General features: G+C 40.8%; 10 protein-coding genes across 10 annotated transcripts; 4 read left to right on the top strand and 6 right to left on the bottom strand.

The window, feature by feature from the left end:
* Window positions 1–160: 160 nt before the first annotated feature.
* WALSEDRAFT_67103 (signal peptidase I) lies at window positions 161–821 on the bottom strand (the record flags this gene model as incomplete). The annotated part of the gene is made up of 3 exons (XM_006956027.1): window positions 647–821; window positions 280–595; window positions 161–232 (listed from the first exon to the last, which is right to left on the bottom strand). Exons 1-3 carry the CDS (start codon window positions 802–804, stop codon window positions 161–163), a joined length of 546 nt encoding a protein of 181 aa, XP_006956089.1. The 5' UTR covers window positions 805–821.
* Window positions 822–846: 25 nt separating this feature from the next.
* Window positions 847–2,016, top strand: Ryh1 (GTP-binding protein ryh1). Its single transcript, XM_006956026.1, has 2 exons — window positions 847–924; window positions 975–2,016. Exon 2 carries the CDS (start codon window positions 1,328–1,330, stop codon window positions 1,952–1,954), a length of 627 nt encoding a protein of 208 aa, XP_006956088.1. The 5' UTR covers window positions 847–924; window positions 975–1,327; the 3' UTR covers window positions 1,955–2,016.
* Window positions 2,017–2,028: 12 nt separating this feature from the next.
* Window positions 2,029–4,498, top strand: WALSEDRAFT_59181 (rotamase-domain-containing protein). The gene is made up of 3 exons (XM_006956025.1): window positions 2,029–2,270; window positions 2,316–3,135; window positions 3,188–4,498. Exons 1-2 carry the CDS (start codon window positions 2,046–2,048, stop codon window positions 2,595–2,597), a joined length of 507 nt encoding a protein of 168 aa, XP_006956087.1. The 5' UTR covers window positions 2,029–2,045; the 3' UTR covers window positions 2,598–3,135; window positions 3,188–4,498.
* On the bottom strand, window positions 2,132–4,544 carry WALSEDRAFT_67100 (hypothetical protein; the record flags this gene model as incomplete). The annotated part of the gene is made up of 4 exons (XM_006956024.1): window positions 2,132–2,263; window positions 2,311–2,811; window positions 2,837–3,138; window positions 3,183–4,544. The coding sequence occupies 3 exons, from the start codon at window positions 4,542–4,544 to the stop codon at window positions 2,736–2,738; spliced, it is 1,740 nt and encodes a 579-aa protein (XP_006956086.1). The 3' UTR covers window positions 2,132–2,263; window positions 2,311–2,735.
* Window positions 4,545–4,681: 137 nt separating this feature from the next.
* Window positions 4,682–16,269, bottom strand: WALSEDRAFT_26942 (hypothetical protein; the record flags this gene model as incomplete). The annotated part of the gene is made up of 11 exons (XM_006956023.1): window positions 4,682–4,782; window positions 4,836–6,204; window positions 6,250–7,476; window positions 7,524–8,118; window positions 8,167–9,172; window positions 9,217–9,557; window positions 9,603–9,765; window positions 9,812–11,423; window positions 11,471–13,281; window positions 13,333–14,095; window positions 14,143–16,269. 11 exons carry the CDS (start codon window positions 16,267–16,269, stop codon window positions 4,682–4,684), a joined length of 11,115 nt encoding a protein of 3,704 aa, XP_006956085.1.
* An 862-nt stretch (window positions 16,270–17,131) lies between these two features.
* Window positions 17,132–17,631, bottom strand: WALSEDRAFT_13165 (dsRNA-binding domain-like protein; the record flags this gene model as incomplete). Its single annotated transcript, XM_006955587.1, has 3 exons — window positions 17,132–17,383; window positions 17,429–17,529; window positions 17,574–17,631. Coding segments are annotated over 3 exons (411 nt in total), but the record flags the coding sequence as incomplete, so codon positions are not given.
* Window positions 17,632–17,904: 273 nt separating this feature from the next.
* On the bottom strand, window positions 17,905–19,831 carry WALSEDRAFT_34918 (hypothetical protein; the record flags this gene model as incomplete). Its single annotated transcript, XM_006956022.1, has 3 exons — window positions 19,286–19,831; window positions 18,354–19,240; window positions 17,905–18,305 (listed from the first exon to the last, which is right to left on the bottom strand). Exons 1-3 carry the CDS (start codon window positions 19,684–19,686, stop codon window positions 17,905–17,907), a joined length of 1,689 nt encoding a protein of 562 aa, XP_006956084.1. The 5' UTR covers window positions 19,687–19,831.
* Window positions 19,832–19,892: 61 nt separating this feature from the next.
* WALSEDRAFT_34917 (hypothetical protein) lies at window positions 19,893–20,719 on the bottom strand (the record flags this gene model as incomplete). Its single annotated transcript, XM_006956021.1, has 1 exon — window positions 19,893–20,719. The coding sequence occupies exon 1, from the start codon at window positions 20,712–20,714 to the stop codon at window positions 19,893–19,895; it is 822 nt and encodes a 273-aa protein (XP_006956083.1). The 5' UTR covers window positions 20,715–20,719.
* Window positions 20,720–21,117: 398 nt separating this feature from the next.
* Window positions 21,118–24,643, top strand: WALSEDRAFT_56057 (hypothetical protein; the record flags this gene model as incomplete). The annotated part of the gene is made up of 3 exons (XM_006956020.1): window positions 21,118–22,162; window positions 22,210–23,280; window positions 23,331–24,643. 3 exons carry the CDS (start codon window positions 21,118–21,120, stop codon window positions 24,626–24,628), a joined length of 3,414 nt encoding a protein of 1,137 aa, XP_006956082.1. The 3' UTR covers window positions 24,629–24,643.
* Window positions 24,644–24,772: 129 nt separating this feature from the next.
* Window positions 24,773–25,386, top strand: WALSEDRAFT_59179 (hypothetical protein). The gene is made up of 3 exons (XM_006956019.1): window positions 24,773–25,001; window positions 25,050–25,205; window positions 25,248–25,386. The coding sequence occupies exons 1-3, from the start codon at window positions 24,881–24,883 to the stop codon at window positions 25,286–25,288; spliced, it is 318 nt and encodes a 105-aa protein (XP_006956081.1). The 5' UTR covers window positions 24,773–24,880; the 3' UTR covers window positions 25,289–25,386.
* Window positions 25,387–25,561: the final 175 nt, after the last annotated feature.

Here is a 25,561-nt window from a genome sequence, read left to right as displayed (position 1 = left end):
GCATTCATAGCTATGCACGTTCGGACCTTGACCACGTTTGACCAATTCTCTAAGTACCTGAATGCGCTGTGCTTTCTCGTCTAATAATATCTTTGTGCACGTGTGTTAGTTACATTTATCTATGTCTTCCAAATTATACGTAATTAGATAATAATATGAATCACTCTCTTTTTAACATTACAAACAATGCCATTATAGCCATACCAGCGTACTTTAAATTAGGATGATCGTTCTAGATATAGAATATTAGATAGATGATTGCTATAGATAAGGACTTACCATCAAAATGGTTATATAACCGGCGTAAGGAATGTATCCCATAACCTTACCAACTATCTGATCCCTTTTAAGCCATTTTTTCCCTTTGTAGAGTACGGTATCATCCCCTGGATTGTTATCACCTTTTGTGAGTATCAATTCAGTGTTGTAATCACCATCTGTTGAGATATGATGATCGATTACTCTGTGTACTATTGGTATTTCTGAATTTGGTATCTTGTAGACCGTAATTTCACCTGTTTTAATAGGTGTGCTGTACGGTGGGTGGTATAAGAAGAGAATGTCACCTCTAGCGAAAGCGGGTTCCATTGATTCACTAGTGATATACTAATTAGTGTTTATTCTTTATAAACTAAATAACGCTTACGATAAAACGACAACAATTGGTGACTCAGTGTTGAGTACAACGCCTAGTCCTTTGTATACAGACAATGCAGTACAGATTACAGATGCAAATGATAACGCTTGCAACAAACAATGCCTAAAACCGAGATTTTTGAGCGTTTTAAACTCTTGTGATAACATTGACGATGGATGTAATACTCAAGCCAGCGAACGTAGAAATAGACATAGAGAGTACAAAGAAAATGCTTAAACTGAGCAAAGATTGTACTGGTTTTATACATCCTCGTATGGTTCCTTCTCGTGAGTGTGTCTATCTAATTTGACAGTACAATGTTGACTTTATATGTCAGATATACTATTCGACGATACAGCGCAGCTCGTAGAATATAGAATAAAGCCTCCTACATATTTCAAAGGGGAGTTCATACAAGATAGCCGTAAACTAGAGAACACACATAGTGAGAGGGGAGAGAAGAAAGCAACTAAGAGTACAATAGAAAGGGATAACTATCTACTTAGTGTATTCTCACAAAAGCCTAAATCAGTTCTCGTTGATGAGACGCTACAAGATTACAGTTTAGTGGAGGATAGCCAACTTGATAATTTCGCAAAAAAGACGGTTCTAGTTGACAATTCGTTTGAGTTGAACGAAGAGAGTTTCGTTGGCGACAGCGACGTCGACTCTTGAACAGCAACATCCAGGATGTCATCCAGCGCATTAGATCAACCAGCGACTTCTAGCCAACCTCTTAAGAAGTTTAAGTTGGTTTTCTTAGGCGAGCAATCAGTTGGTAAAACCTCTTTAATTACGAGGTTCATGTATGACACATTCGACAAAACCTATCAAGCGACTATCGGTATAGATTTCTTATCAAAGACGATGTATTTGGATGATAGAACTATCAGATTGCAATTATGGGATACAGCCGGTCAAGAGAGGTTCAGATCGCTCATACCTTCTTATATAAGAGACTCCTCAGTCGCAGTAGTCGTATATGACGTCTCAAACAAGAACAGCTATGACAATACTTCAAAGTGGATAGAAGAAGTTAAGCAGGAAAGAGGTGATGACGTTATTATCGTTTTAGTTGGGAATAAAGTTGATTTATCTGAAAAGGAGGTAAATAACGATCAAGTGAAGGAATATTGCGATAATAATGGTATACTATTCATTGAGACTTCCGCCAAATCAGGCTTTAATGTCAAGCAACTTTTCAAAAGAATAGCGCTTGCTTTGCCCGCTAGTGAGCAAGATAACTCACAAAATGATAACGTTAAAATACAAGTCGATAACCAACAAGCTGATCAACAGTCAAGCTGTAATTGTTAAAATGAGCTTTTTGTACTTTTTTAATTTTTTATATTCCATATAATAATATCTTCAGACATCAGAGGCGTATTATTGCGATTTCGTCATCATCATGGCTTGGACAATTAAATTCTCAAACTCAAGACAACAACCTTACTTCTTCAACAGTGAGACCAGGGAGAGCGTCTGGGAACCACCAAGCTACCTCAGTCAGGAAGAGATAAAGTCGTTACCTGGATATGAAATCCTCACTGGGGGAGGTGCTCCAGCCAAGGTTCGAGCATCACATTTGTTGATAAAGCACAACAAATCTAGAAGACCATCAAGTTGGAAGGAGGTGAGCTCAGCGTTATTCATTACACAACCTTTTGACATCGAATAGGCTAATATAACACGTTCAAAAGAAGAAGCTTTGGCTCAGCTCAGCGAATTCCAAAATGTTCTCAAGCAATATCAAGGTCAAGAACTCGCTATGACCTTTTCCAAACTCGCTCAAGAGCACTCAGACTGTTCTAGTCATGCTAAAGGTGGTGATTTAGGTAGATTCAGCCGTGGTCAAATGCAAAAACCATTCGAAGACACCTCTTTTGCACTCGGTGTCCTCGAATTGTCTGACATCATAGAAACTGATTCAGGTGTACACCTCATTCTCCGTCTTGAATAATTAATGTCATGTATTAAAAGTCGTCTTCACTTTCAATTGATATATCTTTCAAAGCATCCTCTGAAGCCTTGTATAAATCGTGTAATCCACTTAACTTAGTGAGGTAATCATCATCATTAAAAACGTTCATTAGCATATCTATACCTTCCTCATGATACCTGTTAATAATGACATCCGAACAGGCTGTACAGCAGTCATAAGCTTGTCCTGTAATCTGAATATTGTTGAAGCGCGCTAACATGCCTCTTATTTGATGCGGTATAACACCTAATATCGAACCTTGCTCCTCCCCCCGCGAGCTTGGTGCGTTGTGTTGGTCTGGATGTTGTAAAATAGAAGCAAGCATTTCAACAGCAGTTGAAGCAGCCATCGGTGCTAAACCTGGTCTTGTGACAGTACACATCTGATCCAATGTTCTATCACTAAGTGAGTCTGTTGGAGCAACTATATCATTGCAATAGTAGCATCCTAGCTTGTTGATGGATGTACCATGTCTCATTACAAGGTAGCTATCGAAGCCCAACGCAGCATTGATGGCAATCTGAACATTGTTAATTAGAACATTATTAGTTCAATGAAACCTACTTTATTGTGGACTTTTCCAAGAAGCGTTGGCAGCCATCTACTCTCACGAGAGTCAGTAAGCAAAAAGACACAGTCATGTTGTTTTACTAGTTCTTCTAAGGTATTTATGTCCTTTTCAACATTCGACCGCTGTTGAGGATGTCCTGGCATCGGAATACTAATGGAATGTCCAGAAGATTGAACATCAGGGTATATTTTCTTGAGATGCTCAGCAGCAGAGCTAGCCTTAGGAGCGCCAGAATGTGAATCACTGAAGCAATCCTCGAATTCAAACAGTGGCTGTCTAACAGGATTACTATAGCTGACGCGACCATTATCGACAAAAGTGATGGTATTAACACCCCATGCTAGTAATCCACGAGCGACATAACACCCTAAAGTACCAGCACCGAGGAGGAGGCATTTCGTGTTACTGACTTTCTCCAAGTTCAGTTCCGGAAGAATACGCCACTTCATTAGTTTTAAATTGAGATCAACAGCTTGATTGGCAAGTTTATTCGGATTCATGGATGCACTCAAATCAACCAACTTTGGCGTTATTTTTCCGGTCGCAGCATTTTTATCCCATCCTACTCCCGTAGTCTGGGTATACGTTGATTTCGTAGAAAGCGTACCATATAATCCTCCTGTACTTCTACTTGCTAAGATATTTAAGTTGTTTGCTTTGAACTTTGTAACCACGTAGTAGAGCAAATTGCGAAGAATCCATCCTGGGGTATCTGAATTTGAACTGTCGATGAAAGCCAATGTAAATTCATCGTCATTGTTATAGAAATCTTTCCAGTCGTCCACCCGTGCACCGTATTGTTTACCCTCTTGCTTTTTGGTTATCCAACACCAAGAATCGTCCGGCTGAACGCTTTGGATCTCACTCGCAAGGTTGCTATCACATTCAGTGAGCTTACCATACCATTGCGCTTCCTTATCTTTATCAATTATCGCAGGCGTCGCGGCTAAATAGTGAAACCTGAATTTCTTGATATCAGAAAAGGTTATAAGGAGAATTCGGTTAAGATCGTCAACTGTTGTAGCCTTCTTTATGAGATCTAGAGACTGCTCAAAGAGCCGTACTTTATCGCATTTCTTGAATTCTTCTAATGTGTTATAGTTCTTGACGATACCTTTCACGGGTATGCAATTTGGAGGTGGTGTATCTATTCCTTCTATCAGAATGTAGGATCCACTGTCGACTAGCTCTCCTGTTTTCCGATCTAGCGTCTGTCGTGATGGTAGATAGCCCGCGTTGATCGCCACAGGGCTATCGTCTAGTTTCTGATCATTAACTTTAAAATTGCTAAGAGCGTGCCAGAATTCCTGGTTTATTTGTACTCTCAGTTGATTAAATTGTTGCAATGAACTCATGGGACCTAATAACGTTCCAATAACTTTCTAATAACGTTATTTATTATTCACTTATCAACAATTCAAACGAAATTAAGAAAATTGAAATTTATTTACATTTTATATCATAAATAAGAAAATTAATGCTATCTTTTGCCCTATGCAAAACCAAATCCTGTATTTCCTTCATGTATAGCTGTAAGAATCTGTTTGCGGAGTGCTTCATAGGAAGAGTATGGTCCTAAATCTAATTGATTGACTGTAAGAAGTATCGTTAGATATATAATTTTAATTAGTCTGATCAATACTCACAACAAGTATGCGCAGTTGGTAATTTATCCTCTTCACCGTACGCTTTGTGAATGTTGAACCTTTGTGTACCTTGTGATCCCTGCAATGAACCAAAGCCTTCAAGTGGTACACGTGATGAACCAGTAACGAACTGCAAGAATGACGCTTTCTGTGTAGAGTCGAACGATCTCAATACTCTCCAGAACCAGTTGACTATTGGATCTGATGGGGTAAATCCATGATAATCAGTTTGGTTCTTCCATTCATCTACGTCTATATCAGGTAAACCTGAAATTAACAACTCTAACTCCGATTCCGAGAATATCTTTGCAAGGTCCTTTGGTATTATTTCATGGAAACCTTCCAAGAAACATTGAATTTGTTTCTCGATTGCCTTTGTCAAGCGGAATTCAGTGTTCAATTTAACATATTCCTTCTTGTTTGCATCAGTAACCATGATATTTCTACCATTTGGTATTAAGTCTATAACGTTGACTACACCGAATTCTTCATTATCAACACTAAACGTAGGTTCGAGTACACCTTCTATACTATTTTCTAACATCCAAACCAAAGAATTGTAGTAGCTCAAATCAACGCTTTCGAGATCCTTAAAGTCAACTTGTCTTCCAAGCATATGCTTGTAGAATGAGCGAGTGAAGTAAGCATCTAACAATCTTCCATCGTAGATGGCTTTACCGATGATACGACCAACAAATTTGAAGAAACTCAAATGATGTTCATTGACATATGATGCACGATTTGGTTGATATGTCAATCTATCTGCGTCACATGGCTGGAATAACGCATAATCAGGATTGAACATCTGTTGTGTTAATACTTGGAACCATTCACGAGCAACACCACCGGCGTCTACACCTTCTTCTCCATAAAATTTAACTGAAAGTTTACCATATTTGATTTCATCACCTGTCTTTCTTTGCAAGTATTGGAAGGAGTCTGAGAAGACTTGAGAACGACGAACATTGACGTGGAGCGTTGGATAGGTCTCTCCACGTTTCTTAGCTTTCAATCTTTGCATGAAGAAGCTTCTCTTGTTGTCGAACTCAAGTATACGTGGATTTTGCACAAGTAATGAGAACGATCCACTCATAAGTGCAGGATTGTTTCGTACCATAACGTTAATGATCTTCCTGTGCTCCTCCGTGAAGTCGATAAAGACATCTTCAATACTCTCGTGCATTGATGGTGAAATAGGTGACCCTGTCATGCGCTTCGTTCTAAGTGCTGCTGTTTGTGGATTGACATATTTGCAGACAACCATAAGGGATTCAATTAATGGAAGTAAAACAGTTGCGATATGTGTCATCTGCTCATTTTCTTCGATAAGTTTGAGATTTTCAGACAGTTTCTTCCAAACAGATCCAAACTTAAATTCTGTTAGTAATTGTAATTATGAATAATCAAAACTTACGTTGAATGAATCATAAATGGCATTGACCTTGAGTTCATTAGTTTGAGCTTCCTCTTTGGAAGGTGCAGGTGGTTCAGCTGGCGCCTCTGGCTCCTGATTACGTCCTTCTCTCATCAAAGATCCAAGTACTTGACGAAGTGAAGATGGTCTATCTTCGGATGATTGCTCCGTGCTCTCACTGATATTTTCAGTTGACTGACCAAACATGTAATCAACCGTTTTCAATACTCTCAATAAGCGTGCTTGCAAAGATGAAGCAGGTAAGAACTTCTCCATAACACTTGCATCAACATCATCACTCTTCTCTGCTTTCCTGAGTGCATCACCAAGTTCAACAAGTTCACCATTCAATTGTTGACCAAATTCTTGAGCCTTGACTCTCAATTCAGCTGCAATTATATCTTTAGCATCTGGAATGAAGCTCAAATTTTGAATGAGACTGAGTGTTTGTTGGAATGTCTTGCTGGAGCATTCACCAACGGTAAGGATATTAACAACGTATTTCAGAACATGCGTTGGGATTTGTGGTGCTACCTTTAATCCGTCATCTTCTTCATTCTCGTTTTCATTCTTTTTCTCCTCATTTTCTTTCTGCTTTGGACGAGGTGTTGCATCAACGTCAGCTGCTGGTATTTGAGGTTGTTGCTCTTGTTGTTTACCATCTCCCTCTGATGTTTCTGGCTTCTCATCTTTTTGTTCCTTCTTGAGAGTTGACAATGGTTTTGTGACAGTTGCCAACAATGTTGTGAAAGTGTCCATCATCATCTGTGTCTTGAAGACAGTTGGACGATCAAGCAAGCCCATTAATAATACAATTGGGAACTTAACTGGTGTTGTCTGCTTCTCTTTACCTTTGCTCTTCTTTGATGGTCTTGGTCTTACGCTGCTTGAAAGATCGTGTTCAGTAAGGAAAAATGAAGAAGCATTGGAGTTACTGGAGACCAATGTTGTTAGTGTCTCGAAACAGCGTTGAGCAAGTAGGTTTGGAATCGTCTCTGGCGGAATCTGCATCAATATTGGGCTAGCTGGTGTCTCCTGAACGTGCTTGCGCTTGGTAGTTAACTTGCCAGTAGGAGTAGACAGAGGGGTTGCCATACTTTGTTTTCCACCTTTCAATGTTAATTGCGACAAACTGCGGTCTACTGCTGGTAGATCACCAGTACCTTCTTGCAGAATGTTAAGCAAGAGCAAGAGTAAGTCATTTCTTGTACGGGAGTTTTCAATAAGCTAGGAAAATATTAGTAATAGTAGCGTAGAAGTATCTTAACACTAACATTAGTCAGGATCTTGAACAGGATGGACTTCTTGATGAGGTTTGGATAGAATAGTAAGCGAATAAGTATTGCTAAACCATTCTTATCGAGTAATTGAAGTGCATCCCTTTGACGATGCTTCGTTGCTGCTTTCTTTGGTTGAGGTCTTGGTCCAGATGGTCTTCTACCACCGAGGACGGATGCTAAGTCCATTCTACCCATTGATGGTTCCATCTCTTCTTGTGGATTATACAAATCGCCGTTCATCAAGACGAATTGTCTCAAACCGGAATCCATAGATGTAAGGAACGAACCTGGATCAGGTGGATTGCCTGGTTGAGAACCACCACGCTCGTTAGCGCCACCAGACTGTCTTCTGTTTCGATAGAGTGATTCAAATGCTTCTTGTTGTAAGACTTCGGCACGAATTTCAGCTGGCAAAGCATTCAAGAATTCCATCGAAATCTCAGATCCAGCTTCTTCAGGTGGAGCACCGGTATCACCTCCTTGTGTTCTGCGATTTTGTGCTGCTGCTGCATTCGATGCTCTGGTTGTCTCACGCATGTGTTGAGTGATAACTTCATCACGCATATCATCTGGTAAAGCTTCCATGAAACTATAGATTTTGTCAGCTGCACCATCAGATCAGAATAAGACAACTTACGATGGATCAATGCCAGTGTCAGTGATATCAACATCACGGCCATATATTTTGATTGTGACACGCTCTCTTGGTGCGCTTGTTGAGGCTTCGCCAGATCCTTGAGCAGTACCCGAAGCTTCACCTGAAGCTGATGCATCAGCTGGTGCTTCTTGTGGGGCGTCTGTACCAGATGGAGCTTCCTCTTGTGCAGGTGCATTAGTTGAAGTCTGGTTTGATTCAGGTGCACTGGCTGATGGTTCAACTGTAGCAACTTCGGACATCTCAACGTCTCCTTGTTGATAGATTGGAGGGGCCTCGTGGGGAACAGCTTCTCTCATTTCTTCTTCGCGTGCCTCTGGTTCATGCAATTCACCTACTTCCTTATTCTTGGATTCTTTCTTTTCTTTCTCTTCCTCGCTTTCAGATGGATTCTCGAGTTCTTTAGACTTCTCTCCTTTCTCCGCGCGTTGTTTAGCTAAAGCTTCTCTTGTAATTGGTAGTAACATCAAAATGATGTGGTTTGTCAACTTGGTTGCGCGCTCTTGAGATGTTGCACCATAGAACAATTTGGAGGTATGATACCATCTACTGAAAGTAGGTAAGGCAGACAAATCATTGACAGCTTTCATGATCCATGCTGATTGACTCATAGGAACTTGTTGGCGTCTTGCTGCCAAGTTGCTCAATTGTTCAATTGGGATAGGTCCACTTGGTCCATTTGGAGAGTGCAATTCGAGATGAACGCGTGTGCCAGGTGGAACACCGGCAAGACCACCAGCCTCACGTTGGAGAAGTTGTTCGATAAGTTGGAAACCGTTTCTGCCGAACATATTCTCAATTGTTTGCAAAAGTGGGTTGTTGTTACCCGGACGTTGGCCACCTGCGCCTTGGCGTCTACCCGATGTGTCTTGAGCAGTTGGAGCAGCGGATGGTGGAGCTTGATCAACTAAGAGTGGTTGCTGAGGAAGCTCACTGTCGCTTTCGTTGCGATCGCGACCACCACCAAGTATAGATTGTGATTGCCCGCCTGTCTTCTGTTAGAATGCTCTTGCGAAGAAGATAATAACTCACCTCCGAACATACGACGTCTGGATGAACCACCACCGAGTAATGGGCTACCAAAAATAGCTGAAGCCTCACCCATATCGTGGCGACCGTCAATTATACCACCGATACGAGGAGCACGTTCAACATTAATTTCATCTCTAAATGCAATACCATCTTCATCGGCTTCATCGTCAGTTTCTGAGAAACCATCGTCTATAAGACCATCATCGAGAATATCAGGGTCAGCGATGCTCTCTGGGTCTTCGTCATCTGGAGTTGGAGCGTCAATGACTGCTTCGGAATCTACGATTGGATTGAGTGCTTCTTCTTCGTCGTAAGCATCTTCATCGAAATCAACTTCCTCGCTGAGAATTTGTTAGATAAACGAAATTTACTAAACGCTAACATACCCGTCATCTTCTTCATCAATCCAATCATCGGCTTCTTCTCCATCGGCGTCCATTTCATCGCCTTCATCATCATCTGAATCAAAGTCCTCCTCATCGTTAGAAGAATCAGATGATCCACTACCATCTTCACCGAAGTCTACTTCCATGTCTTCCATGTCTTCGTCTAATGGTGATATTAGCTAACACTAGGGTAATAATTTCCAACTCACCGTCCATATCTTCATCTTCATTGTCGTTTTCTTCTTCGTAGTTCTCCCCGGTGTACATACCAAGTGCTGAATTACGGTAAAGGTCAGGTGTACCGGCTCTATCAGGGTCATTCTCTTCAATTACTTCATCCTCATCACTAGAGCCATCTTCTTCACTCTCACTGGATCCCATCTCACTAGCATTCAAACCTTCATCCTCATCATTGTTGCCATCATCATCATCTCCCTTCTTGTTTTTAGCCATCTTGATAGATATCTTTGTAAGACGTTCAAGTGGGATTAGCAAAGCACCAATCGTGATCTTGGAGTTAGGGAACGAGATGTCTATATCACCAAGTGCATGAGTGAGTGTCGTAACATAGTTCTTTTCGAGCATGACCTTAGCCATGTGTAAAGATCCCACATTTGATGCTTTACCAGTCACTGGATTGATCGGTTTGACATCAATCAATCTAGAGAGAATCTCAGCTAGAGCTGTCAAGCGCGCATATCTAACATTGAGATCTTCTTCAGTTACACCAGATGTGTTATCCTTAATAAGCTTGCTAACAACGTCTAAGACGAACTTGCGAGAGAGGACTACCTCATTGGCGATATCTTTCGTATCACTCCAAGGAGATGTGTCGGTGCAAGTACTGACCAAAACAGCAATAGCCCATTCGGCTAAAGTGCGTTGTTTACGACCGACTTCGTCATTAGTTGGCATTGAAAGAGTTGGGGTTGAGATGAGTTCGCTTATCAAAAAGTTGAGGAATGTGACCTTTGGTTTGAATGGAGTACCACCACCTTGACGTTTCTTGTTTGTCATAACAAGGTTGAGCTTTGCTGATGGATAACTAGCGCATATCTCTGTGATGGATTGAAGTAAAAAGCAAGCGTAGTAGTATTCTAATGCACCAGGTGGCATCTTATCCTTCTCATCCTTCTGGTCCTTCTGATCTTTCTCATCCTTCTTACCATCGTCGGGTGTGGCGGAGACCGAAGCTTCTGGTTGTGAAATTTGGCCATCTTGATTACTTTCAGACTTCTTCTTCTCCTCCTCATTCTTCTTTTCATACTCCTTATTCTTTTCTTCTCCTATCTTTTCAGTTGACTTGGATGCGAACATTCTAGCTGCCTTGCCGATCCTCATAAGTTCGGAAACTAAGAAGTGTAAAACAGAGTCAAGTGTTTCAGATGAAATGACACGGGATGATTGTTGACCATCGAGTTGCATAACATCCTCGTTCATCTTTTCAGTATCATCTTTTTGACCGCTTGCATTGTTTGGTTTGAGGTCTGGGATGACATCTGAACGCAGCTTGATGTGGAATATACCACCAGCTGGCTTATCACTGACCAATACACAGTTCTCTTTAACGACTTCCATGAAGACCTTAGGATTGCGTAACGCTAAAGAAGCAGCTGTCTTTGTGAAAGTTGATACATCTACCACCTTACTTCCGCCGCCTGTACCTCTAGTGCTGGATGTTGCAAAGAAACCGAGAAGTTCGTTATGCATCGTAGTCTTTATCAGGGCTTCGTCTTCAATCATGTTTCTAATCAGTATAGTGGAGAAGATGCAACTACTGTGTGCATTTTCAATAGACTCGTTGAAGATATTAGTCAACATCTATAATTGGTAAGTGTTATTCAAAAATACAGTAATATGACACTCACCTGCAAACCACCAGAAGCAAATAATTCCTTAGAATAATTAGTCTTGCGTGTGAGCAGAGCAAGAACATGCAAAACTGCCATGAAAGTCCTGGACTCAAATTGTTTATCTTTTGTGCGAGTGAATGTGGTCATGGCTATTTCAAAGAGATCCCTTGTTTCCTTTTGTAATGCACTATCATCAACGATGTCATCAATGTTGACTTGAACATCTTCAACCTTGGTTGGATCTTCTGGAGCAGGCTTGGTAGTCTCTGAGCTAGCCAATACAATCGCAGTAGCTAACATATAAGGACCGAGCCATTTTGGTGGATATTCATTATTTATTATCGCATCTTTGTATTTTCCAGTCATGTTTAAGATACGACTACGTTGATTTGCTATATTATCCTTCTGTGCGAATTGATGATCTGAGATTATGAGTGAGATTAAATGCCAACGAACGAAGATCTTAGAATCCAGCGTTCTATCATTAGGATCAAGCCTTTCAATTTCCTCGAGGAGAGTTTTGATGCCGAGATGTTCTTCTGGTTTTTCCTTGTCACCTTTGAATATGTCTTTAACATCGAAGACGATCTCTGAGTGTGCATCCACCAATTTGAGTAGGATGCTTGGTAAACTGTCTTGAATACCTTTGCGAGAATTGTCTAAACTCTTTTTTACAACGTCAATCTTGTCAGTCATTGGGAAGACATTTCCCTCGTCAACCTTCATTTCAACCTCCTTGTCTTCAGCTTGTTTACGTTCTTCGCGCTTCTCTTCTTCCCTACATGCGTCGACGACATCTGGTCTTGAAACTAGCCACTCTGCAGCTTGTGCAACATCTTTGTTGTCTATTAAAGCGACACGGGCTGCTAGTTGAGGGAAATCCATACTAATAAGTTCTTCAACCAATGCTTGATCTGGTGTAGGGGCTGACGAGAGTTGTCTGGTAATATCGTCAACAATACCACGTGACGGTGGTTGTTGTCCTTCACTTGAAGGCTCCTGTGGTGATTGAGGTTGTTGACTACCTTGCTCAGGTGTAGCACCTTCGCCAAGGATTCTCGAAAATGGTGATGAACGCATAGATGTGAGGGCTCTCTCAAGATCGTGCAAATGGCCAAATCTATCACTACCTGGACCCCCAATTTGACGCTGGAGTGGGTTCTGAGTAGTGATAGGTTCTGCAACTTCACCTTCAGCCTTGATAATATTGAGGAAAGTTTGAACAATCAAACGAGTTGGTTGGGCAATTGGTGCTTTTGACAACCACTCACTCTTACAAACTTTGATGATAGCTGGTAATATGATAGATCTAACTCTAACCAAAAAGTCATTAGCATTAAAGTACTCTGGTGATGATTTGTCGGTTTCGCGGAGTTGCAGAGGTCCAGTTTGGCTTGATTCTAAGAGTGGCCTCGTTGCGGCGAATGTGTGTAATAATGGCATGAGGTTTTCCAAAATGCGGTACATTCTGAATTGTTGCATTTCACCTGGTGATTTTGGAATTTCGTTGTCAGTGATAGCTTGCTTCGAGAGTTCTTCATTAATTTCATCACATCTATCTGCGAGTAACTTGATACCACCTTGTTGAGCAAATGAGAAGACAAGAGGAGTTTGGAGATGATTATGTGATGTACGCTCATCGAATATAAGTAGATTGATTAATTTGAGTGATGAGCTGATGTATGCACATGTTGGACGAGGATCACCATTACCATTGTAAGAGATGTGGTCGACAAGGATCTGAGCGACAGCTTTTGAAGTTATAACAGAGTTCTTCTTGTGAGTTTGGTCGCTCTGACGTCTATATAAGAACATTTTAATAACAGCTTAGGTAAATGTTAGCAATGTGTAATTGAAGCAAAATAAATATCACCCACCTTGGAAGAATGGAGTAACAGTCTCTGGAATATACATAGCCAGATGTAACAAAGACTTGTAGTTAAGCTTTACAGGATCAGAATCTTCTTCTTTCTTTTCTTCCTCAGTCTTGTTCTTATTGTTCTTCGCACTGACAGTAGGATCGAGATTACTCATCAAGATGTTGAGATTCTTCTCATACTTCTCGTTCGAAGATTTAGAACCCGTCTCGAGCTCTTTCCAATCGAAATCAGTTTCTTTGTTTTCCTCAGCATTGAATAAGAAGTACTCCCATGACATGCTCCTCCAGAGATCACCAATCATAGACATCGTTACTAAATGTCTCTCCTCATTCAACTTTGGAAGGAAGAAACCATTTGATACCCTAATGTTGAGGAAACCAATTGATGCAAACATATCAGATACCAATTGCACTCTTGAGTAAAGCTCTACCAAACTTCTAAATGTCTTGTTCGCTTCATCGTAGTTCGTTTCGGAGATTTCTTTCATTTGCTTGAATAAAGATTGATTGCGGAGTTCAGACCAAATGTGTCTGGTTGCATCCATGTTTGTTCTCATTTGATCTAATGACCAAGTCAAGGATACTTCTGGTTTAGTTTCAATTAAGACCCTTCCTAGTTGAGCGATGGATTCGGATGCGCGAGTAATGGAAAAGTCGTAAGGGAGACATGGTAAGCTGAAGAAGTGTCCAATCTTGTCTAAACCACCTGATTCTAAGAATTCCTTCGCGTGTGATCCATTTGTAAAGACAGACTCGAGGAACTATAATAATATTAGCGTCATTTTCTTCATCACTAGTATTTACTTACTCTAGCCATGACATCCATACACTTCAAAGCAAATGGTTCTTCTCTCTTTTCGCTTGCTGGGAGATTATCGACCATAGAATGCTCATCCTTCGTCAAAAGTCTGTACTTAGCAACTTCACTTAAACCATAATGTGAAACTTCCTGAGAATTGAAAGAGCCACCAATGTTGACGATCTTGTCAAGTTGGTCATTGATGGCTTTCAAAACTTTAGGCTTAAGTGATGGTTGATGACGAATGAGTTCATCTACACTTTGGCCAATATTGACGGCATTTTCCTTCTCACCGAGAACTTTGATATGTGAAGGTGATGAGAAAATATCAAATATCTTGCTAATAATCTTGTCTGCGCGTTGCTTGAATTCTTCAAGACCATGCTCATTCAAGCAACAAGCAGAGATGACGTTGAAGATGACATTCAATATATCAATATTTGGTTCAATATGGTCTTCGATAGCCTCGTAGAATTTTCCAGGTAATTTTGCTTCTTGGATGATTGACAATGAAGTTGGCTCATTGTGTACGAAAGTGGCCATAATATTAAGTGCAAATGAAGTGATAGCAGCTCCAAAGAATTTTCTGTTATCGATTATGCTATGAATATCTTGAAGCAATGTCGTATCAATCAAGTTGCGTATTCCACCTTCCGTTCCTGATGATGTAAGTAATCTGTAAATTGACCTCAAGGATGATTTCATAGCTTGTGAATCAATTATTGATAATTTACCAAACGTAATGCGAATATCTTCATCATTTTGGCAATTGTTCTCAATTTCTGTTTTGTTCTCAAGACTCTTTGATACCCTTTGATGGATTTTCTCAACCAAGGTAGTCAAGCCGTGTGCATTAATGAATATAGGGAGAGCGTTGCGATAAGAGTATAACAAAGCATCCAATAGTTGGAGGCATTTACAGATCAAAGGGGAACTATCAACTTTGAAAAGGTTGATAAGTAAAGTGATTAAACCAGCTCCAACGAGCATCTGGCCACCTGAATTTGATGTAGAAAGGTGGCTTATCATCGAGAAAATGCTATCAACAAGATCAACCAGCTGAATTGAAGGTTTTGATTGTGAGAGCTTATTGGTAACATTACGGATGTATGTGAATAATAAACCTTGATTGACACCTGCATTCAAGCAACTGAGAACTTCACTGACTTTAGACTTATAATGTGAAAGGCTCTCTAGACAGATGATTGCGTTTGATTGGATTGCAAGGTAGTCGTCTTTCAAAGGTAATTGAAGCAATTGAGTTAATTGAGGTACCAAAGTTGGCTCGTATATGAGTAAACTGTGCTGAGCTTGGCTTTCCTTAACTAACTGCAAGAATAATGTCAAAGCTAACAATCTCGATTCGATTAATAAATGCCTGTGAGAATTATTATTGATAGCTTTTATTGCTCTAATTCGATGATATAGTTCGAAAGTGTTGCTTCCATCTTTTGGTATTTTATTTTGATCAACGGTTTGTTTATGTAAATCTAAATCACTTAGAGGATTTTCTGAAACCTTCTCTAGATGGATTGACCTAGATTGATTGTCGAAGTATTGAAAAGTGACATTATCGTTGAAATCTGGTAATTGAACTGTAGATTCAGACAAACTAGCGGTAGTTGGCCAATTCCAAGCTAAGGCAAGTAACGCTTTGCAATCCAATTGAAGAGCATTGCGATGGTGAGCTTGTATAGCCAAAATGAGTTTCAAATTGCAAGAGAGGACTTCAATGTCAGTTGTTACTATCAAAGCGTCGAGATGTTCAACTGAGTTGAATATTTTACGATTTGAACAGTTGTCGATAAGCAGTTTCAAGAATCTAAGTATAGCATTCAAGAGTCTCTTAGTGTATGCGTCAAATGGCTTCTCTTGTACGCCATAGAATGATCCATTCGCTGGTGTGCCCCGCAAGTTAAACTCAGCTGTAATTTTAGCGAGTACCCCATCTAACCTGTTGAGTAGAGCAACGTATGCGTATAAATCACCCTTCGGCCATTTCCATTCACCAAATTCTTCCAAATATAACGCCATATCTTCTTCTTTAGATTTCTCAATCTTGTCCAGCTTGCCACGAAGTGACTCTGGAATAGCCGCCACCGTCCTTTTAGATGTACGTGGGCGTACTGGGGCCATTTTTTATTTTGTTTTTATTTTTTTAAGTGACTGTCGTTAATAGAGAGTTGGTGCTATCATACGCTATACGTAACTCCATAGAAATAAAATTTAAAATGCAAGAAATAAACAATTGAGTTATATAATACAAGCTATGCAATCGCTTCTTAGTTCTTATTTCTTTTCATCCCAGCGAGCTCCGTTTCTTCCTGTGTAGGTGGTTGATGAGTAAGTGTGCGAAGTCTAGGATATTAATGCGACTTTACACTTCTTTCTGATATCGCACTGTTCTCCCGACCTCTCTTTAACGCTGCAGCACGTGATTCTGCGCCTTTATTCTGTTGCAATTTCGTTAGCAGGTAGATTATCATTCAACAATTGAATTTTTCACCTTTTTGGGGGATGTATACGTGCCACTAGATGATGCTTGATGGTTTTGTGGCTGTAGATGATTTGCTGGCAACGGGGGTGGTGGCATAAGCGTACTTTTCCTATCATAATGAGTATGTCATATGTCGTCATAGCTCAACTCACTCTGTAGACGCCTCATCCATTGTAGACAACATGCTGTTGTCTTTCTCGTTTATCTCAAATCCATCCCAAATCAGATCTTCGTCTTTTACATTTTTATTACTCATGGTATTGTTGGCGTCGTTAGTTATGTGATTAACCGATGTGTTGGCTGCCTGGTATTGCTGCTGTTGTTGCTGTTGTTGCTGGCGTTTTTGTAATAGCCGTTGTCTCTCTTGTTCTTTGACGTGTTCAGGGCGATAATCGAACTCCTTTGGTCTGTACGTTTCCTCAGGGACGTATTGATACTTGATAAGCCATTAGTATTGTAATATAACTCAATCCCATCACTCACCCTATTTTTGTCTTTATGTCTGACAATTTCTCGAGTGTAGTTGTTATCATAGAGACAATTACCGGTTGAATTACCAAAGTAACGTAAACACCTCTTTACCGCATCAGTTACGGCCTCTTTCATGCATTTGTCAATAGCTGCACCTCTCGTTGGACTATTGGCCATATCACCAAATCCAACGTCTTCGTGGAATGCACCCGTACTAAGAACAGTAACTCTGGCTAAGGCCTGTGCAGTGCAGTGCCATTTGTGATTAGGTGATTGTTCAATCTGACGCATTATTAGGGTTTAGATATAATGGAATATCACACGAACATAAACGATTTTTGTGTCCATAATCTGACTAGACCAGCCATCATACCCAAATATGCTATTCGTGAGTGCTATCGCCTGATGTCCTTCGATATAACAAACTTCTAATCAAACGTTTAACTAGGCAGAGTTACTAGAAGATACGCACTAGAATTCCCACCTCCCGGTCTCTGCGATATGCACTCTGGTGCCAGCCTCTTGGTCAGCTTTTCTTGGGCTTCCTGACGATATTCATCTGTGTATATCCTAGATGCCTGCGTATTACCGTCGAATTGAGTGGATGTATTAGCAAATGATGCTGGAAACGATGGCGCTGGTGTATCCTTCATACTCCCCATACTAAATCTCCCGTTCATGATGGTAGATTGATAACGAATCCAGGAAATCTCAAGCGCGACAAACTATTGACAAACGCGATAAAAATCTCTAATTACTTCAGGTAATATCATCTAAAACATGCATAGTAACTTTTTAACAATTTATTTAGCAGAAAACGGACTCTGCCATGCACTCTCAGCCTCGTCGTCTTTTGGTGGTGGCGCTATAGACGATGACGATTTAGACGCAGGTAGAGAATTGCGCGCTTTTCCTGCTATGTATGCTCCGAAACCACCTAGTGTGCTTTTCATCGATGATGCATTCTTTGATGTGTTGCTGCTATCGCTAGACCCTCTCCTCTCGGGTAATCTGGCGTGCAAATCGTTGAGACCCTCGCTTAGACGCATTCCGAGGCTGTTCCCAGAATTGTATGGGTGTCGAGGTTCAATTAGGTCGAATAGCGCGACATCCGTACGCATATTCCAGTCTATGAAGGCGGTGGATTGTCGCATCGTATTCACGAATCCCTCACCAAATGACTGGGTAGGATTCTTTTCGTAATCTGATCAGTATGTTAGAGCAGGCGGTTATTTGATGAGAAAAAACTCACTGTTACCAGCCAAGGGACCTTCATTACGCTTGACAGCAGCACCACCGTATTTGACATAGTCTACGTACTTAATTGACGCCAGCGCTGAGCAAATGTAATCTTCAAACTTGGCCCTAAGCCAATCGTCGCTATCGACAAAACTGACAGGGCCGCCACCATTAAAGTTGCTTTGTCTATGATGAGTATTTGTAACAGAAGTAACGATTTCATCCATCCATTTTCTATCCTGATATGTTGGTTGTACTATTTTCTCCAAACCTGGTGTTTGAATATCTAGAGCACCAGTCTCTATGTTTACAACTACATCCAATTTCAGATTCTTTTGCTGAGTAAAGACTGCATTCGTTGTTCCAACTAAGAAAGAGCTTGTATCTTTTGATGTCAGCATATCAATCTGCTGGAGAGGCATGTAAGGCTGAAAGAAAGCACCTTTACCAAACAAATCGAGGGGCATACCAGCGTATTGTAGTAGACTCTCCCTGTCTGTTGTGCGTAAGGATGTAGGTGGGATATTTTTCGAACCGAACGTGGTAGGTATATCGGGACTTGCTGCTTGCGACAATGCGTGTAGGAGATTAGGTATAAGTGAGATCAAAGAGTATTGAAAGTTACACAACCGCTCGACTGGGTATTCTGGGTGTTTTGACAGAGGTCTATATCCAAAAAAGAGTATTCTCTTTTGCAAAAGGAGCAATTTGAGGAGTGTCAACGTCTTGTTCTTGAATTTAAGAACAAGCTCATGTAAATTAGTACCGGAATTAAGAACAGCCTGGTTTGTGTATCCAGATAGACTGTGTTGGAGTGATTGATGAAATTGTACGAGTAGTTGGAGTTCGCTGAAGTTCCTCTGTGAGAAGAAAGCGCGTGTGATAACACCTAGTTTATCCCTGTGTGGTGATTAACAGGCTGTGGATGCGGCAATAATTCCCTACCTAATTGGACCAAAAACAGGTTTAGTCGTGAGTACGACGATTGCTTTTTGAACAATAGAACGTGTAACATGACTATCGCGTTCTAGCAACTCGCTTGATTTGAGTTGTCTATTGCAGCTTATCCCAAATATAGTGTTGTTACCAAGACTACCGTCAGCTGGAGGTTTCAGGTGAAAGTAGGAGAAGTCTTCCTGGGTCATATGTGCACCATCTGGTAAAGCAAGGAATGGAAGTAGACGTGTAAAATCGTTATCAGTGATTGTATCCTTAGGATGGCAATATTCAATGATAGGGCCAAAGTTATGATGGAAGTCTACTAATAGAGTGGCTATTAATGTATCGTCCTGATGCCTATCTGACTGTGCAGCTGAAATATCATTCGATAGCGAGCGTGGGTGCATTGGTTGTGTTGCTAAGGGTGTCGGCCTCTGCGATTGCTCATATTCGAAGGGGTTTTGATCATTTTCCAAGTAATTACTAGGCGATATCTTGTTTATTTCTGATAGGGAAGCTCTCGGGTCTACTGCCCATGGATCTTGTGCTTCCAGGTTCATCAGGGTGGGTAAGTAAGAAAGTAGGAAATATAATATAATCCAGTCTACAAAAACTAAAAAGCGATAATACATATTCTAAGGAAACCATCAGCTGAGGAGAGCGTACCGTCTAGCCAGCCAATTATCGACTCTAGGGGGATTATTGTACCGTGTAAGACAGGATAACCGAGGTTTTGGTATTTTGATTGATTTTTAGGGAATAATAAAGGCAAAGCGTGCTGTAGGTATTCTAATAAACTGTAATGATATGGTAGTATGTCCTGTATGACGATAGAGTCGGGTAGGACCAATTTTATGGGAACAGCCCGCGGGGTTTCCTCTGTATTGTTAGGTAGGAGCTTATTGGCGACTTTGAAGTAGTCGTCGAACAGGTTCTTCTCCAACGAAGACCAGAGCTGCTCTGTTTCTGAACGTTTAAGGGATGTCATACGCTTAACGGTACCCCATCTGACGAGTTGAGATTCCTTGAGGCTCGCCATGAAGCTCATTTTAGTTGAATCGAGTATGTTTGCGGCGTAGGTATTAGGTGATTGTGTATTTTGCTGTAATATCAACCTCAGGGGCGGCATGTTTGTATTACTTATAAAGTTAAAGGTGAAATAATCATAACTGAGACCGATAGACCAATGCAATTTGAGTGAGTGCAGACTGCCATCGTCTAGTTCAACCTGGAAAGCGAAGTTATCATCGTCTCGTAACTTCAAATCAATTTTTAGCTGTTGATAAATTAAACTTGGGTAGCTAAACCGGGAAGGCGAAATGAAAGTGGTATCTATAACATCGCTTGAGTCGTCCAATAGCTTTATTTGTAAGGGAACGCTACTATTCCAGTTTAACCTTCTAAATAGACTGGTCGTTGAATCTTCTGACATCATCGTCTGCTTCAAAGATGTTCAAGAATGCAAACTAGTTGTCATAAACGGTGAGGATGAAATTTAAGCTCTTCAAGTCCAAGCAAAGGAAAGAAGAAAAGAAGGGTATATCAAATCAAGACATCATACCGTTTGTCAGTCCCTATGACCCGTTTTCGCTAAATCACGATCCGTTTGCAAAGTATCAAGATGTAAATAACGCGTTTAAATCTAAGCAACTAATCACGATTGATAACCACCTAAAAAATCCAATATACAGGCTACCATCGATCGATGATATTAGTCTACCTGATATTTCGGACGACGGTAACTGTGAGTAGCTTTAAATCCACTAGAGCTGTCTAACAGTAGTCCTATAGACACAAATTAATTCGTTTTCACTCTTGTACTCAGACGTCCATCATCCATGACATTTATACCTGGCCATCGCACTATTCCGAGTCAAGCCTTGCATTTAAAGCCTGTAACTAAGAAGCAGAAGAAAATACAGCTGAGGCTACCATCAAAGGACGGCAGACAGCCATCAGAAGTTCGTAACCAGGATTCTGAAATACCCACACCAAGCGCGATCATATCTTCCATCAATAGCCCGGATAAGCTCGAGTTCAACCCTATCGACGCTGATATTATCGATATCTACCTCCCTGGGAAGGACGCTTGGGACGCTATCAAACAAAGAGCTATCACCAATCAATTGGACAAACTTGGTATAGAGACCGCACCAACACCAACTGAACAAAAGTACTCAGATAGTTTCGTAGACCCTCCATCTAAGCACTCAAAGTCTTTGTCATTCAATTCCTCAGAAAGTAACTTGCTAGACTTTAAAATGGACAAATTCTTCAATAATTCACCTTTGAATTTGGAGATTAAACCACCTTCTAGGTTTGGTTCCCACCACTCTTCCTCTTTATCTTTGAACAATTTTAATACAACAAACTTATCACCAGGGCTGTCAAGCCCTTCTTCTTATTTCCCAAATTCACCAAGATCACCTGGAAATTACTTAAATATACCAGACTTTCAACAACTTAGTAGGAAATCATCCGAAGGTCCTTCCTCCCATCATCCTTCTTCTTTGGCTGATGTTGAAGAGGAGCAGGAGGAAGAGGACGTCGATAACCATGTTAAGGTTGAGGATGTAGATAATAATGTGCCAGAGCAAGATATTCTAGGTACTCAAGATGTTCAACCAGCAGATCAGGATGCCAATACATCAATTATACCAGATGAAGCTCCTCAGTTACCACCACCCTCTTTCCAAGAATTGAGCAGAGGCTTTGGTTATGAGGTTGAATCGGACGAGGAGCAAATGCAAGACCAGGAGAACAACCACAAAAAGACGCTTTCTGGCTTTACAATGAGGAGTTCAAATCAAGTTGACGAAGATCAGGTCGATGAGGATGCTCACGTCGAGCATATAGACGATGATGTTAAACAAACCGTAGATGGTAAGTTTATGCTTGTATAGATGGAATCTTCTTACACCACTTATTAGATTCTCAAACCGATCACAATACGACAGATACTGAAGATCACGCCTTCAATTATGAATTACAAAAGAAGGACATAGATGACCACGATCAACAAGAAAATACAATCAAACCTGCAGCGGCTTTAAACAGTGCTTTGAAACCAACCGTTGCTGAATTTATACCAAGTATTCCCTTCAAAGATTCAACTAACGTTTACGATTCCTCTTCATTCAAATTTGGTTTGAAGCAATCACAAGAGCAAGAGGAACCAATTGAGCCCGTACAGGCAAGCCAACCTATGGAGATACCTAATAGCAACCCGTCCACCAAAAGAGATAGAGCCCCTACAGTTGAATCAGCGGACAACTGGTCTGGATTCGATGTCAACAGTGATAACGGTGGTGATTATGATGACATGTTCTCAAATCCGTCAGAAGAAGATAGGGCTTTACAAAATAGATTCAACAAACGCATGATGTCAAATAATGCCTTCCAATTTGGTGGGTTGTCCGGTTCATCTCAATTAAACAGGAAGAAGTCTTTATCGGCTACTGCACCTGCGTTTGAGCCTGGTAATTTCACCTTCAAGTCAGAATTGAGTATGCCTACTGCGGATACATTTGAAGTCAAAGAGAATGATACTCCAGCTAAGAGAGGAAGACTTAATTCGGATACATCACCTAACCAATCAATTGGATGGATACAGCCATTTGAAATTAAGAGAGAACCAGTTAACGAAGATGTCTATGAGATACATCAAACTGAGGAAGCTCCTGATTCTAGAATAACTCTTCAAGATGTATACTACAAGCTGGAGCAGCTTTCAGTCAACTTAGGTGCTAGAAACGACCTATCAAAAGATGATGTTGTAAGGCTCCTTGAAACTGACAGAGGATTGATTCTTGAAGGATTAGAACGCCTCGATGAAGCTACTCAGCATACGTCATCGATGGATAGGTTATCACTTCTTGCAGACTTGTTAGCTGGATTGAAACCTCAAATTTCTTCTTTAAAACCCGATGAAAATGCCTTAGCTTTGAAGCTTAGCGAGGCTATCACTCCAGGTATTCAAACTTTGGTAGACTTGGCATCAGGTACGTCTATATTTAGCAACCCTCTTCAATTCTTACAATGATATAAATAGATAAAAAAGAAACAGCAGCTATTATTACTGAAGAGTTAGCTAGATCTACAATTTTCTCATCAATTAAAGATCAAGTTAAGGAGATGCTTGATAGTCATGCTGAATTATACAAAGAGCATTCTAACAATCTTTCTAATACGCAAGCGGAGATATTCACTAATGCCTCATCTTTGCAAGCCAAATTAGGTGACTTACCGGATGGAATAACTGATGCTACAAATGCCTTATTATCAGCAACTAACAAGTTGGACAATTATTCTAATATTCCAGCGGAGCTTACTAAACTACGTGAATATGTTAATGAAAATAGTGAACTTAGAAATGAAATAAGTAAATCTCAATCAATGCATGGAAGGCTCAGATCAGAGAAGGATAGAATAATTGATAAACTCAAAGTTGTTGAAGAAGAGAGAGACTTTAGCAAGACAGAAGCCGACTTATCCAGACAGGCAGCCCGTAAAGTGGAGTCAGATTTGGTTAAAATTGAGGCAACGAATGGTAGTCTGATTGAGAGTCTTAATGGTATGTCTATCAAAGTTAGCCAAGCTGAGGAACAAGTGAGTGACCTCCTCGAGCAAAAGCAGGCTTGGTACGCTGCTGATCGTGATTATCAAATTCGCGTGAAGGAATTAGAAATGCAACTTGAGATGCTGCGCAAGGAGCGCCAAAATGACCTTAAAACAATAACGGAGGATAAGAAGAGAACCGAAGAGGTACATAAATCTAATCAAGAGTTATCTTCCATGTTGCATGAGTCGCGTGCTGAAGTTAGCAGAGTATCTAGTGAATTTGAACAACTTTCGAGGAATTCGATGCAAGTCAACCAAGAGCTGATGACTCGCAATCAGTCTTTAGAAATATCTCAAATGGAATTAGACAAGGCATACCAGACTTCAAATATGGAGAAATTGGTCTCAGAGCAAAGGTTGCATGAGGTTGAAATGGCATATGGAGAGTTGCAGAGCAAGACAGAACAAATGGAAAGCAGGTCCAGCGATGATAAGGCCTTGCTGGAGGAAGCAACGAGCACTATAGAAAGACTATACCAGGAGATGTCTACCAAACAGCGTGATATCGAAAGCTTGAATGAGCAACTCGAGCAAGCACAAGATGGCAGACGCACGCCGACGAACAACAAATTCTCAGAGAAATCCCTTAATAACTACTCTAATGGCGTGACTAAATCTGCGCATGCACCAAGTACACCAATATCGCCAGCTTACAGCTCCGCTTCGAAGTTCAGTGTGACTAGCACGGCAACCTACCAAGCGGATGATGGCTGGTTCTATAACGCATAATTTATCTCCTAATTTATAAAATCATTTTTGTTTCTAATTGATAGGGTGACATCACCGCTACTATCACCCATTTTGGGTGGAAATGACTGACGACCAAGTTGCCTGAGCTATACGATGTGCAGAGAATTTCTTGAACATATACGACATTGCCACATTAAAGGATGCTTATCGGCTGGTAGGGAAAATACGCTATTGAGGAGATCACCAGGGTCGTCAAGAGAGGAAGTCGAGAATTTCGGAAGACAGGAGTACATGGCAGAGGGCCAAATAAATACAGGGTGCGATGTCATAGAGGATGCAATAGAGGCTGAATGTACTGAAGTGGATGAACGCCTAAGCTACACCTACTCAGGCGAGAGTGAAGACCTTATCCGTAAGCTAGAGTGTTAGATTGGTGGTGATATGTCCTAAGTACGCACAGGCCTTCTTCCGCTACCGTTCGCGAGAGAGGATGCATCAAACAGATTATCTAGATTGCATCACGTTCTCGATGGAGTCGAGTACGGGAGGTATATTATGTTTAATGAGAGCAGCTCTAGGACGACAGGGGATAGTCATGAACCAGATATGATAGCTGGTGAGTCGTCTGGTGTATGAGATCCCCTCTGATTCTCTGCAGGTGACAGTGGTTTAGACTACAATTTCCGGGCTAGTAGATGATATGTCTGTATAAATAGCTAAGCTGTACAATATATCTTCTGCCTCGATTAATTTATATATAAATAAGTGTAATTACCTACATAAACGAGTAATAAGTTATAAAAAATGCTTGAAATGGGTATCAGAACGCCTTTACGGTCGTCAGAGTCTCAATACGCTCTTTACGTTCTTTGTTGAGTGTCGATAGAAGGTTGTTTATCAGCCTGTACCTCTGCGCGACGATATCCTGTTCTCTATCATCGTCATCCATACTCCTAGTACGCTTGTATGAAT

This window comes from Wallemia mellicola, assembly GCF_000263375.1.
Source record: "Wallemia mellicola CBS 633.66 unplaced genomic scaffold WALSEscaffold_1, whole genome shotgun sequence".
Taxonomy (NCBI): domain Eukaryota; kingdom Fungi; phylum Basidiomycota; class Wallemiomycetes; order Wallemiales; family Wallemiaceae; genus Wallemia; species Wallemia mellicola.
The sequence above is the reverse complement of the archived record's forward strand: the minus strand, read 5'-3'. Positions and strand labels throughout refer to the sequence as shown.

Excerpts from the sequence above, each read along its gene's own strand:
- WALSEDRAFT_59181 (XM_006956025.1), top strand. The coding sequence starts at position 2,046 with ATGGCTTGGACAATTAAATTCTCAAACTCAAGACAACAACCTTACTTC. Across the intron at positions 2,271-2,315 it reads GACCATCAAGTTGGAAGGAG|GCTAATATAACACGTTCAAA; the intron begins GTGAGCTCAGCG and ends GACATCGAATAG.
- WALSEDRAFT_59179 (XM_006956019.1), top strand. The coding sequence starts at position 24,881 with ATGGCAGAGGGCCAAATAAATACAGGGTGCGATGTCATAGAGGATGCA. Across the intron at positions 25,002-25,049 it reads CGAGAGTGAAGACCTTATCC|GCCTTCTTCCGCTACCGTTC; the intron begins GTAAGCTAGAGT and ends AAGTACGCACAG. Across the intron at positions 25,206-25,247 it reads TGAACCAGATATGATAGCTG|GTGACAGTGGTTTAGACTAC; the intron begins GTGAGTCGTCTG and ends GATTCTCTGCAG.
- Ryh1 (XM_006956026.1), top strand. The coding sequence starts at position 1,328 with ATGTCATCCAGCGCATTAGATCAACCAGCGACTTCTAGCCAACCTCTT.